The sequence below is a fragment of the Gasterosteus aculeatus genome, chromosome 10, assembly GCF_964276395.1.
Source record: "Gasterosteus aculeatus chromosome 10, fGasAcu3.hap1.1, whole genome shotgun sequence".
NCBI classification, from domain to species: domain Eukaryota; kingdom Metazoa; phylum Chordata; class Actinopteri; order Perciformes; family Gasterosteidae; genus Gasterosteus; species Gasterosteus aculeatus.
Window position 1 is genome coordinate 2,313,263 of NC_135697.1, and position 13,137 is coordinate 2,326,399.

Genomic DNA, 13,137 nt, shown 5'->3' on the forward strand with positions numbered 1-13,137 from the left:
AAGTTCAACTTCAAAGGTCACAGAATTCCAGCAGTAATGAAATAAAGAATTTTGTATACATATAAAATACAGTAGAAAGGCCCTTCAAAGATGTGTTGTTAAAATATATTAATGTATCAATGCATTATAGTATTTTATAGTGTAGGTATAACATTATATAGATACATACATCAATAAGAAGGACAGAGTGTATTTAAAGGAGCAACAGAACTGAAGAATCTCCTGACGTTATAAAGTCATCAGTTGCCGGGCAGATTCCAGTGAAACAGGTTTGTAAAGAAGAAAATTGAGGACAAAAAGCAAGAACACACACGATAAACAAACGCAAACAACATGAATTACTTTTATGTCCCATAAGATTTCTTCTTGTATGTGTTTCAACTCTGCTCCTACTTGCTAGTGTTCTTTAATAAATGTCCTGTTACATTATTTATCATCTAGCTGACGCTTTTATCCAAAGCGACTTACATTACATTTTTAACCTATGTCTTTTTTTACATCCCGGTGAGTAATTACGGGTCATGTGTCTTGTACTCCGACATGGAGCAGCCGGGGCTCGTTCCGGTGCTCCCGCTCTACACATGCGCCACCGTCGACCCTCAATGCTGTTCAATCATTTCACACACGTGTTGATGAGGACGATCTTAATCAATGCGTCTCATGTTTTGTTGTTTAATAGAAAGTAAAACCCTCTTCAGATATCTGTGAAGAATCACTGCTTTGCCCCTAAAATGTTCACTCTTCTTGCTCTTTTGATGGACGTCTGCAGGTCAAAGACTCGTCCATTTATCCTCAGAGACAACAGAGAACACTGAATATTCAGATCATTGTAGATACTACGACCACAACATGTGCTGATAAGACGCAGGATTTACAAATGTTATTTTGTTACGATAAAATGATCTCAGGCGATGTGAGTCTTCCATTTGCAGCAACTCCCAGCATGCTTTAAACCAGTGAAGTGAAGAACACGACGTTTAGAGTCCAAAGGGAAACAACATGCATGTGATTGTGGCTGCAGTCACAGAGGGGAAGCACATGGAATCACAACAACACACAAACATCTGGAGCATTTATTGAACAGCAGGACAAAGGTACAAAAAGGGGAAATGGAGCAACTTCATTCCACCTTCATCTACAAAACAAGAAGTGATTCAGAGCATCACTGTTCAACTCCCACGAAACCAAGAAGGAAAACATCCCAAATTTAAATAATATGATACTTTAAAAGTGATCAAAAGATGTTATGAACCAATAAACATACTGATTTATTCAGAAAACCCTCAACTTATTATTTTCTTCAACCTGTTAAATTCAATCTACTGCAAAGAAAAATACAAGCGAACTATTTACACAATCAGAAAATAAATGTTGTTTTAATGTCAATATTTTGTGTGTGTGTGTGTGTGTGTGTGTGTGTATGTGTATGTGTGTGTGTGTGTGTGTGTGTGTTGGGGATGGATGGATTCTCACCAGCATGAGACGCAGACAGACAGACAACCAGCTCACAGAGTGTCTGGATGTCGCTGATGTGTTTGCAGTGTTTCCCCAGTGATGGAACCCAACGTGTGTGTGTGTGTGTGTGTGTGTGTTTACATGTTTGTTACCCACAATGATTCAACCCAAACAGCAGAAGTATCAAAGAGTAAATATGGTGGATTTGTTTGAGATGAACACACTAGTCTGTGAGCACTTTGATACTTTCATTGATTTGAACGTCTCCTAAAATAATCATCCTCGTTTTATTTTATTTCAACCTTTTTATTAAAACCAAACTACCCAAATAATTAAAAGTGACTATTGATGTTTCCTCACAGTTTCCAGATGTTCACCAACCCTGATTCAGACGTTTAAATGAAAGATGAGCCATAAATTGACAGTTTATGGAGAAGAATGTGGAGCATCGCTTGTTGATCCAGAGCAACATTCACCCATAAACCTAAAGAGAGAAACAAATACATAAAAGAGAAAACTAAATCATTTACCACAAACTACTTTGACTCCATTTTGATAAACATGTGTTAGTGAGTTCCTAGAAGTTAATGTAAGAGCTTTGAATATCAGACTTTATCTGAGGAGCTGATGTGAAGCTTTCTGTGTCTTTCTCTTAATAATCTCACGTCTCACGGAACCAAACTGCACCTTTGTTGTAGAAAAAGTCAAAGACTTCTTTACATGAGAAGCTCCTTGTGCTCATACTGAGGGCAGCTTTGTGGAACAGCAGCTGTGAATAGTTCATGTCCACGTGGAGCTACTCACTGTGTGCAGGACGCCGACTTCAAGGTTTAGGGTTCAGTTCCTCAGTGACGTCAGAGCCGTCAGTAGAAGAAGGACATTTGGCTGAAGAGTCTTGGGCTGAAATAAAAAGCAAAGAGAATTTCAGTGTTTAGTGTTCTAACAGCTTCCTCCCAGCAGATACAATCTCAGTTTTTTAACCTATTTCTTCCTCTAAAAGTTAAAATTACTTTCAACAACAGCCTGAAGAAACAACTAACTACGTTTAAGTGTCTCAAGTGCAAAACAATCACAGAATTGTCTAAAAGTAAAATGGCACTAAACAATAAATGCAGAATAAAAGCAAATATGGTTTTATAAGTGTGACTGGTGAAAGTTGCTTCAGTGTCTCATTCTGGATAAAAGCATCAACTCAAAGCCTAAAATCAAATGCTCCTCAACACTGTGTCTCTGATCGTCTCTCTCACCGTTCCTCTTTCTGTGAACCTTGAATCCAACCACAGCAGCGATGATGACGACAAGAACAGCCACAGCGATGATGATGATGATGATGATGATGAAGGTGGAGCCAGCAGGCTTCTCTGTGGAGCACAAAACAATCAAAGAGTCTCAAGCTGAACAGATGAAGCAGGTCAGAAGAGAAGAAGATCCACTTATCCAGCAGACCTGAACACACACACCATGTGACGTCATTTCTTTATGCCGTCTGCACATGATGACTGAGACACATATTCAACCTCCTTCCTGAACTTTGCTCTGTCTGATTCACTGATGGATAGATGTATTAATACACGTGTTTAATCATTCTGTCTACTCATCTTTAAGTGACCAGTAGTTGTGTGAATGCAGATTCTACAACGTCTGAATTGTGGTGACACGTTACAATAGTTCAGCACGGACTCAAATAAAGCTCTTACCTGGAATGAGTTTACAAAAGGATGAATACACTTATTTACAGAGAAATGAACCAAATATTGACACATTTATATATTAATCTAGACCAGTAAACAGTGTTCATAACTCTCGCTGTGTTTAATTCTGATCCGAGTCTTAAAATGACTACAAATAAAAACTAGACTAGAAATGTAAGAAAACAAAACTTCCCAAATCTAAAACACACAAAGTGGACAAAGTGGATGTTTGCTTCCCTCCTTCACCGCTCCGGGTCTCAGACCTACCCCTGTTGGTCCTGGTCTTGTCCAGTTTGGTGACGATGTCCTCGTCCACACCAGACAGCTGGAACACACAGTCATACCTCCTCCAGTCTTCAGCAGGGACGGAGGACAGTTTCAGGTCAACCCTCATCTGGAAGGTCCCGTCGTGGTTGGGGAGGATCTCTCCGAGGTCCACGTCCTCATGGAGCTCCTCTCCATCTTTCCTCCAGAAGAGGGAGGCTCTGTCGGGGTAGAAACCTGTAGCGTGGCAGCTGACTGGAGAGGAGGGAGTCTTCTGGAGGAGAGACACCGAGGGACGCTCTGGAGACAGAAGAGAGGGACAGGTTACATCTTTATTATTATCAATGATATTTAGTGTATTAATATCATTCATCTTTGATGTATTTAAAATGCCTCTTTAACACTCAACTATGTGTATTTAAGTTCACTAAAAGAATGAAATGTCTTTAAAGTTTCATTGATTAAAGAAGGGAGACAAACAGATGAAGAGGGGGGAGACGGATTGGAAGGGGAGGAGGACAGTGTGTGAGAGAGAGTAAAGAGACAGTGAGACGGACAGAAACACAGCAGAGACAAAGAGGATGGAGGGACAGAGTGGGGACAGGTGTGAGGGGGGAAGTGAGGGAGGGAGTGCAGTGAAGGAGAGAAGGAGGTGAGGGGGGAGAAATGTGGGAGACACAGTGGGTCTCTGTGTGTCTCTGACATGTTGCTATGAAACAACAGAAGGTATATGAGCATCGTGTCCATGGAAGGACATCAGGTCATGTGATCCTACCGGTTCTCATCAGAGAGCTCCTCCCGTAGCTCAAGTACTTCTTCAGCCACTCAGGACACTCATGAGTCAGGTAGTTCTTGTTGTATGCTGTCCGAGCTCTGTTCTGATCCCACTTCTGTTTGGTGAGGACAGCCTGCTGTTTTGGAGCGATCCATCGCTCTGTCTGCAGGTCAAATGATATGAAGTCTTCTCCATCATAACCATACTGATTATAACCTTTGACCTCATTGGTCTCATCATCCCATTCACAGCCGGCCATCCTCTGGACAATGTGGACACCTGAGAGAGAGAGAGAGAGAGAGAGAGAGAGAAACATATTTGCTTGATAAAAGACTTCAGTCATCATCTAATTATCAACATTCGTGTTGATTCATTTTCTGTTCATCGACTAATTGATTCAATGTTTCAACACTAAATATCCTGAATGTTTGTTCTAAACTCACTGCAGTCCACTTTAGTTCATTAACTCTCATCTGTATCATACTCCAGATTTTGGGCTCAAACTAATTATTCTTGTCTTTGCAGATGATGTAATAACTATTTCTAATGAATCCATGAATTGTTCACACTGTAAAATGTCAGAGAGGCTGATGAAACCTTGGAAGTGCTTCTTCAGTGTGAACAACACTGAGCAGTATTTCATTCATCACCATTTCAAACAGACAAGAGGAAGAAGTCGTCTCAGTGAGGAACCTCAACTAGAACATGTTGGACGTCATCTGATAAAACCTGGAATGAAATACTGAAGCATCGACTCCCTGAGCTCAAGTAAAGCTCATCTAATCTAAGCTGGAGTTCTAATCAGGATGAGAGGAAATCTTCTTCATCCTGAACAACACGGAAAAGTATTCATTGTGTTTATATACTTATATTTAGGAACTGGAAGCAGAAAATGTTTCAGTCAAGAAAAGATCTCAGACTGTTTAATCTGTGTGTGTGTGTGTGTGTGTGTGTGTGTGTGTGTGTGTGTGTTTATGTACTAATAACATAAAGGATGCAAATATAAACAAAAAGTGTGAAACATAAACAAACCTCCAGTTTGGTTGAAGCGTTGTTTCACTGTTTCCATGTCGACTTTGCGGACCTGCTGTTGGCCCATAGACTTCTCAGTCTCCCTCTTCCAGTACTGAGGATTGTCCTCTGTGACTCTGATCATCCAGTCCTGTCTGGGTTCTGATCTCCTGGTGTCACTGTCATAGTGACTAAACTCAACTTCATCCAGCAGCCCAACAATCACAAACTCTGGGAAGTTTGGGACTCCAGAGGACGCAGTGTAGAAATACTTCAGCGAGTGAGTCACTGGAACCAAAAAGGAATCATCATCAGTTCTGATGTCACACTTTAATTAATCAATAATTATGTTGTTTTCCTGCACACAGAATTAAATAGAAACACAGAACATCAAAGACACCCTGATAACATCTGCTGTGTTTAACAACTCAATAAATACAGAAATAAATGTTTATTTTGATATTTATGATGATTCAGCTTTTAAAAACATTATATTCTAAAATGAAATATTAAACAATTCACATATTGAGATCATCATTTGTGTTTCTGACTTTTACGCATAGAAATCAGTTTGTAAAACCAGATTTCTTATTATTGTATAATGTTCCTTATATTGACATTTGATTTGATCGTATCAAATCAAACTGTTTTATGTCATAAATTGTGACCTCAGACGTTTCGTCTTGAGGTTTTAAACAATAACTTTTGAAATCTGAGTTTCTTGAAGAGAAGTGGAGACACAAACAAGTTCAAAGGTCATTTATTTGATCTTTTAATTCTGTTAACATTTTTTATATTCAAATCAAAACGTATTCATTTTGTTGTTGAGATTGTTAAGATTTAAATTGTTTGAGTAGAAGGATTTTCCTTTTTTCATTCAACCATTTAGAAACAAGAAACTAACCTGACCAGTTTCTTGTTTATCTCTATATTTAAGTTGAACTATAAAATATAATTGTGAAAAACTAAAGTATGAACAGATGGACACAGCATTATATTTAGGAAACTATATTAAATCTGTATCTATTTTAGTTTCTATTAGATTTAGATTAGATTAGAATGTGTCTCAATTCATATTTATGAGTTTTTATTTTAGCACTGGTCACCAAAATGTTTTGTAAATCTGTCCGAGAATAAAAAGCGATCCGTCCGTTTAATGTCCCGAAGACAGAGACAGCAGAGTGAGACAAACACGCTTCTGTCCTTCACACAAACTCACGAGAGGAAACACTCGCGCACTTTGACAACATGTGTTACTTTTTACAACTTTGTCTGTCGTCATCGAGAGAGTCCTGAGCGAAACATCAGAGACATCAGAGACACTTCAGCTGATGTCTGCGGCCTATGAAGACACGAAGCGTCTCTTCTTCTACAATCAAACACCTCATTAAACAAAGCGTCAACTCACGTGCTGCAGCGCCGTGAAGGCTCATCATCAGGAGAGACAGAACCGAGATCTCCGCCCCGACAAGTCGCATTTTAACGTCCGCTTGTTTTTAAGGTTTCACTTTCTCTTCAAGGATCAAACGCCGACTGAGGGAGAAGAGGGAGGACCGCTGACTTCAATGTGCTTCTACAGCTCGATTCTGACCAATCACAATCCAGCATTTGCTCTACGTCATCAGTAACTAGGTGGAATCAAAGAAAACAGGTTGTTGTAGGAAGAGAACACTTAATTCAGACTGAACACACAACAAGAGAGATGCGGCACACAATCCTTATTCACATATTCTTTACATACATATAAAACCACAATCATATGACTTCTTCTAAAACATGTTAGTTTTCTATAAATTATAATAAATTATGACACAAGTGTGTTTCAGTGTCTTCTCTTGTCGTCTTTCAGCTTCCTCCTTTTCATGATTTAATTCATTTACACCAAACCAGAGTCGATGGCAGAATAAGCGGTTCAGTATTACCAAAGAAGATTTGGAAAATTCTTCCTGGGTGGAACCAACAAACTGAGCTCTGCTGCTCCTCACAAGTACATGTTCTAAATATTCAGAGATACTTTGTAAAGCTCCTGAAACACCGTGTAGTCCACCAGGGACGTCCCAGCTCTCTGTTTACAACTATTTAGACCTTTTTTAACTGTAATGTGGCATAAAAATACAACCCTACACATGTGTAAAGTAACATTATTATAAAACCTGAGACTAATGCTGCTGTTATTTACATCAGACGGCTCAAATAAAACCTATAACATGCTAGTTTGAGTTGCCACTGAGCCACACGCCTCCCTCTGAGAACATCTGCACGCTGCATCTTGTGTGCTCACTTGTTTGGACGTGTGAGACACACAAACACGTCTCGCTGTAAAACACACACACAGTTTATCATTTTATCACATGGAAGTGAAAAATATATATGTTTTTCTATTTTGGGCTATTAATTGTTTTATAAAACTAAATTCTCCAGATAGCATTTATTCTCTGGAACAAACAGAAGCAGAGAATCACAACAAATCTTCCCAGAATGCAACCTGATTTATTCTCCCACTTTCTGTCTCTGGCAGTTCATGAGGCCTTTATGGCTGCACCTCCTTCAGGAATCGGGACCAGTCCCAGAGCGCCTCTGCTGGACACGAACAGCTCTTCCCTCTGTGCCGCTTCTGGGAATCACCTGATGAGGCCGCTGGGTTTCGTTTTGGTGTCTAGTGTGTGACACACAGTTCTGCCACGATGTGCATATTATGACAACTAGATCTCTGCCGGAAGCTTCTTGCCCGCCTCGCTTTGCCACATTCCTCTGGAGACAAAGAAGATACTTTCTGTGAATAAATAATCAAACATGAGCAGTAATAAGGTGTCCAGCTGCCTCTAAACCTACAACACATTTACTTCTTCCAGACTGCAGACTCAGATCTCGCTGTGTGTCTATTCCTATTGTACACAATACACTAATTGATTCTAACTTTCCTATAACAATAATAATAATAATCAGGTGATATTATGTCCATAAATGAAACCAATAAGGTCACATAAGGACACATAATGCTGGTGACCTGGTTCATTATTTTGTGGTAAAGGGCGCCATCTAGCGGCAGAGCTCAATACATTCTTATTGTCCACCTCAAACTGTTTCTTTCTTTTATAAAAACTGCTGATCGTTGCTCTGTCGTTGAGTTTAGTCGATTTTATTTTCAGTCCGAACTTTACCTTTAATATCGCTGGGCGTTGATAGTGGTTTTTTTATTTTGAAATCATGACCGGAAACATATATTATTTATTTCTAGCTTGCAGGTGAAAGTGAAACTAAAATATCACACTTCGTTTGTGTAGCAGCGTTGTCAGACGGCAAAAAGAAGACACAAGCATGATCAACATCTCTACAATCTACACGCTGTGCCTGGTAGCAGCGGTCTGCTGCGGTGAAGGTGACGTCACGTTAACAGGCTCTCTGGAGTCTTTTATTCAAATGTCTCTCTGCTGTTCTCACTCCAAACACCTTCATTACAAGTGTAACTTTAACTATGCATCTAAAATAGAGTTATATGTCATTATCCATCGGGTTCTTCATGTACCGAACTAAGCACGACATACATTCACATGATATAATGAGTTAAGCCATTTCCTGTTCATTGCAAATTGTTAACTTTAACATAAGTCTTGTTAAATGAAGGTTCATACAAGGGAATCTGGTGTGACGCGTTCAGGGCATCAGCGCCCCCTCGTGGCTGGAAATGTTACCGCGCAGAATCGAGAGGGGAGAGAGATAATCAATACACCGAGATCACTTTAAAGAGTACACAGCTACACAGTTCCAGTGATAATAATAATAATAATCACATCCTTTAGTGTAATGTGATGATATTGCTGTTCCTGATACCGATCCTTTCTTGTGATTGGTCCACAGCCTGCAGCAGCTGTCCTGTGTTGGAGTGCTGGTTTGTGCAGGAGAAGACGGGTCGAGGAGGAGGTCTCGCTGCAGCCACGACCCTGGAGAAATCCCTTCTGCACATCCAAACCAACCCCCACCCTGCAGAGAGCCAGCAGGCTCCACCCGACATCCACCCCGACAGAGTTTACCTCATCACCGGTCAGTTCGGGTGACACACAGAGCAGCATGTGTGTACATGTGGAAGAGAGAGTGTGTGTGTCTGTGTGTAGTTATCTGTTAACCTTCAAAGTCAATCGGAGAGCGTTAAATAGTTATGCTACACAAACGCACCGATCATGTGTCTTTGTGGATAGAAGATACCTTTCTTGTTTAATATCCCATCAATGTTTGGATATATGAGTCCAATGTTGCTTAATTACACCATTCTTTTCCTCCAGGCTTGAACTTGAATTTCTCAGCCAGGAATTTGGTAAATGATTAAGAAGGAATCAGAAAAGGAAAAAACTATCAGTACACATTTTTTAAGCAGGCGTAGTATTAATCTCCCTCTTTAGATTCTCTGTTTTATAAAGTAGCAATAGTTTGAGTATCTGTAAACCTGCTGTTAACCACAACAACCTCCTCAGACCCAGCCGGCACTCTCTGCCACCGCTCTCTCAACCCTCCCAGAGGCTCGGTGGAGAAGCCTCAGTGTGAGATCAACCCCTTCCTGCCGCAGCCCTCCACCCTCAAGTGGGCATCTCCACTCACAGACTCCGCCTCCAGCCCCATCTACCTGCAGGCCGATTGGTTCTCCACTGCCCTCCAGGGCCTCAGCGGACAGCTGGCCGTCTCCACCATCACTCGTGCTCCCACGGCAACCAAAGAGCACCGAGGTAATGACTCATGACCCAGGAGACCAGTCCAAAAGACCATTTCTGTTCCGCACACTCAAAATGTAATCGACTCTTTGTCTCCTCAGTGGTCCTGAGTGTGACCACTACAACCGTCTCCGTGCAGTCCAGACTCGGGGGGCCAGTGCTGCTGGATTGCGGCCTCTGGGCCGACCCCTCGTCGCCTCTCTCCGGGTCGGGTTTTGCCGTAGAGTGGCGCTACCAGTTCAGAGGGGACGGCCGCTTGGTTCTGGCCTACGACGGCAAAACGGACCGCCTGGCCGACGTCCAAGAGGAGGGGGCCACGCTGGACTATGAGGGCCTGCACCAGAGAGGGAATGCGTCGCTGATCCTGCGGGAGGCTAAAGTGCGTCACTCGGGGCTGTATATCTGCACGGTGTATCTGCCCTACCTCGTGGCTCAGGTGACGATGGAGCTCCAGGTCGTCGGTGAGGGAAACTGCTGTTGGATAAAGACAACTTTCATTTGGAAATGAAGAGTTCAGAAGCTGCTGAAGAACCGAGATTCCATCGGACCACATTGTGATCAACGTTCTCTTACGGTCTCTTTTTGTCTTTGCTCCTCTGCTCTTTTCCCTCTTTTACCCAGAACCTCCGTCCCTCTCCATCCACCCGTCCCCTCTGCCCCTCGCAGTCCCCGGCCAGTCTTTCACGGTCCAGTGTGAGGCGTCCGGCTTCGCCCCCCTCGCCCTGGAGCTGAGCTGGGAGTTCAAAGGCACCGATGGGAAGTCCAGGCCTCTGGGCTCGGGCAGCCTAACGGGACACCGGCAGGCCTGGGACGGAACCTACAGCCAGAGCACCCGGCTGGAGCTTGACTCCGCCGAGCTGGACCTGGGCCGAGGGGGGGAGGTCACCTGTGTGGCCGTCCATCTCGGGGGCACACGGCGGGCCAGCGTGACCCTCAACGTCATTGGTAATGCTGAAGAATGTACTGAGTCATTCGTTAAGCTTGTTTAGTGGACTTTGTTTAATAAAAAGAGGCCAGGTGGGGATTTCTCTGTTGGTTGAATTAGAAAAGGAACGTAAGTGAATGTAAAACTTGCAGAAACATTTCAACACATCTGCTACATGCGATGGAATATAAAATAAATGACTTGAATCAAGCTCAAACACTAAGATGGACGTCAACGTGCAGGACGTATTTAAGGCTTGAACTCGTCTCTCGTCCTATCAGGGTTCAGCTCCCCGTCCATCGAGGACTCCATGGCAATGGTCGGTGTAGCGCTGGTGCTCTACGGTCTCATCAAGTTTGTCTCTTGGACCGTCACCAGCTCAGGTAACAAAGGACGCCGACAGAATGCCACGTAATGAGCTAATAATTGATTGACCCATTTATTTATTTGAAACTACCAGACAGGTTGATTCTGTCTCAGCATTTTCACTTAATAAGATTGATGAAGATGTTTTTAATCCATTTGTGTCTTTTCACTGCACACAGGCTCAGATGAGGCTGGTCAACGAGAAAAGGTAATGATACTTTTTAAACTATTAACTAATCACAAATGTATCATTCTGGATGCTTCCACACAGACCACTGGTCCACTCATACGCTTTTATAACCCTGGAACCTCGTAGTTGTTTTGTACGTCTCAGTTCAATAACGACTTCTACTGCTTCCACTTACAGAAGGACAAGTAAAGAAGACTGAAGTCCACTGCTGGGACGTGTGAAACAGAACCAACCGAGCCGCCTGTTTTTGGTTCTACTAAGGCATCAGTGAGGAAGGCTTCGGCTCAGTCTGAGAATGTTTTTTGTTTCTTATTATTGTTGTTTCTTGTTATGTCTTTCACTTTAAAGCGATACAGCTGTTTATATCATATCGGCCTCCCACTGTTACTGCCTAATGAAATATGTTAATCCTTCTATATGATTCTCCTTTATATTTAAGAGAGAAAACTAAAATGAAATATTTTGTAAATAATATGAGACCAAAAAAATCATATTAGACCAAACTGTCAAAACCCACAAAGAGAATCCTCTTTTTGTAAATATTGAAAAGGGAATATATGTATATTGTGGCATTGTTGTTTGTGGTTTGTGTATTGATCTCATTATGTATCTGAAAGAATGATGCTTCTGGGGTATTATACTATCAAACTTATAAAGTTTTGAGCAAATGATATAAACAGAGCACATATTTCTACCACACAGAAACTCTAAACTTGTGTTTTCAAATTGCGCAGTGAACCCCGTCTCTCGCCTTAAGTTGCAGGATAAGCGATTTGACAATGATTTGACAATGAATGGATGGATATATATATATATATATATATATATATTAGGGATATATATATTAGGGATGGGAAGATTCACCGGTTTGCATCGATGCATCGGCGTAAAAGCTCACGATGCGATGACCCGGATCAGAAAAGTGTGCACCGGATACCTTGTGGGATGAATCGCGGTGCATCGTTTCTAACATTTTTGCATCGGTATAATCCGATGTATGTATAAAGATTCGTGTGTAGGCGAACACCACTCCTCTCTAACTGTTTCTAAGCGCGCTCATCTCCACTGCTGCCAGTGGCCGAATCTCGTGAGGTCTCGCGCGAGTTGGAGGAGAGCGCGTGGGAGAGCGTTACCATGGCGGATGGAGAGTTAGACGTCCCGAAAACTTGCAATAAATCCAAGGGTTGGCAACACTTTGGATTTTCAAAGAAAGATGGGAAATTTGATAAATCCCATGTCATCTGTAAAATATGTCGTGCTGCCATAAAGTACCGGCAGCACAACTAATTTAGGGACGCACCTGAAGAGGCGACACGGTGAGACGTCTGCCTCCTCCTCGGATTCAGGGACGCTACAGTGGCTCTACCAGTACAGTTTGTGGACCAACTCATATTCCTTAAGAAAAACCTCAAAATCGGACAAATGAGTGTGATTTAGTAAATGTAGTGTGTGAGTGTTAGCAGAGATGGTTCGCTCAACGGTCCCGGCGTTCATACCCAATGCTAGGCCGAATATTATCGCAGTACAAATAACACAAGTGGAGCATCATGGCTGTTTGACTTAGAGTCGTCTTTATTGAACGCAGGTTCACTTGACCTCTGTTAGGTCACATGTCCATTCAGGGGCATCCTATTGGCCACCGCTTAACACACAATACTGTATAGGAAAAGTAAATATAACAGATTGTGACAATGGAGGGCATATACTCATATATGTTAACAGTGAGGCAGTTGATCCATATGTTTAGAATGAAGCAA

General features: G+C 42.0%; 2 protein-coding genes across 3 annotated transcripts; one reads left to right on the forward strand and one right to left on the reverse strand.

Moving 5' to 3' along the window:
- Window positions 1-1,059: 1,059 nt before the first annotated feature.
- On the reverse strand, window positions 1,060-6,779 carry LOC120825987 (H-2 class I histocompatibility antigen, D-D alpha chain). Of its 2 annotated transcripts, none has more exons than XM_078080709.1 (7): window positions 6,605-6,779; window positions 5,218-5,484; window positions 4,186-4,464; window positions 3,414-3,710; window positions 2,703-2,816; window positions 2,260-2,355; window positions 1,060-1,939 (listed from the first exon to the last, which is right to left on the reverse strand). In XM_078080709.1, exons 1-6 carry the CDS (start codon window positions 6,672-6,674, stop codon window positions 2,279-2,281), a joined length of 1,104 nt encoding a protein of 367 aa, XP_077936835.1. In that variant the 5' UTR covers window positions 6,675-6,779; the 3' UTR covers window positions 1,060-1,939; window positions 2,260-2,278. The 2 variants fall into 2 exon arrangements, with proteins under 2 accessions (XP_077936835.1, XP_077936836.1); XM_078080710.1 differs by having other exon boundaries at window positions 2,260-2,340; window positions 6,605-6,764.
- A 1,638-nt stretch (window positions 6,780-8,417) lies between these two features.
- Window positions 8,418-12,057, forward strand: LOC120825984 (tapasin-like). Its single transcript, XM_040187887.2, has 8 exons — window positions 8,418-8,575; window positions 9,055-9,237; window positions 9,666-9,914; window positions 10,001-10,360; window positions 10,521-10,844; window positions 11,106-11,207; window positions 11,370-11,398; window positions 11,558-12,057. Exons 1-8 carry the CDS (start codon window positions 8,515-8,517, stop codon window positions 11,567-11,569), a joined length of 1,320 nt encoding a protein of 439 aa, XP_040043821.2. The 5' UTR covers window positions 8,418-8,514; the 3' UTR covers window positions 11,570-12,057.
- Window positions 12,058-13,137: the final 1,080 nt, after the last annotated feature.

Excerpts from the sequence above, each read along its gene's own strand:
- LOC120825984 (XM_040187887.2), top strand. The coding sequence starts at position 8,515 with ATGATCAACATCTCTACAATCTACACGCTGTGCCTGGTAGCAGCGGTC. Across the intron at positions 8,576-9,054 it reads AGCGGTCTGCTGCGGTGAAG|CCTGCAGCAGCTGTCCTGTG; the intron begins GTGACGTCACGT and ends ATTGGTCCACAG. Across the intron at positions 10,845-11,105 it reads CGTGACCCTCAACGTCATTG|GGTTCAGCTCCCCGTCCATC; the intron begins GTAATGCTGAAG and ends TCGTCCTATCAG.
- LOC120825987 (XM_078080709.1), bottom strand. The coding sequence starts at position 6,674 with ATGCGACTTGTCGGGGCGGAGATCTCGGTTCTGTCTCTCCTGATGATG. Across the intron at positions 4,465-5,217 it reads ACGCTTCAACCAAACTGGAG|GTGTCCACATTGTCCAGAGG; the intron begins GTTTGTTTATGT and ends TCTCTCTCTCAG. Across the intron at positions 2,817-3,413 it reads CAAGACCAGGACCAACAGGG|AGAAGCCTGCTGGCTCCACC; the intron begins GTAGGTCTGAGA and ends TGTGCTCCACAG.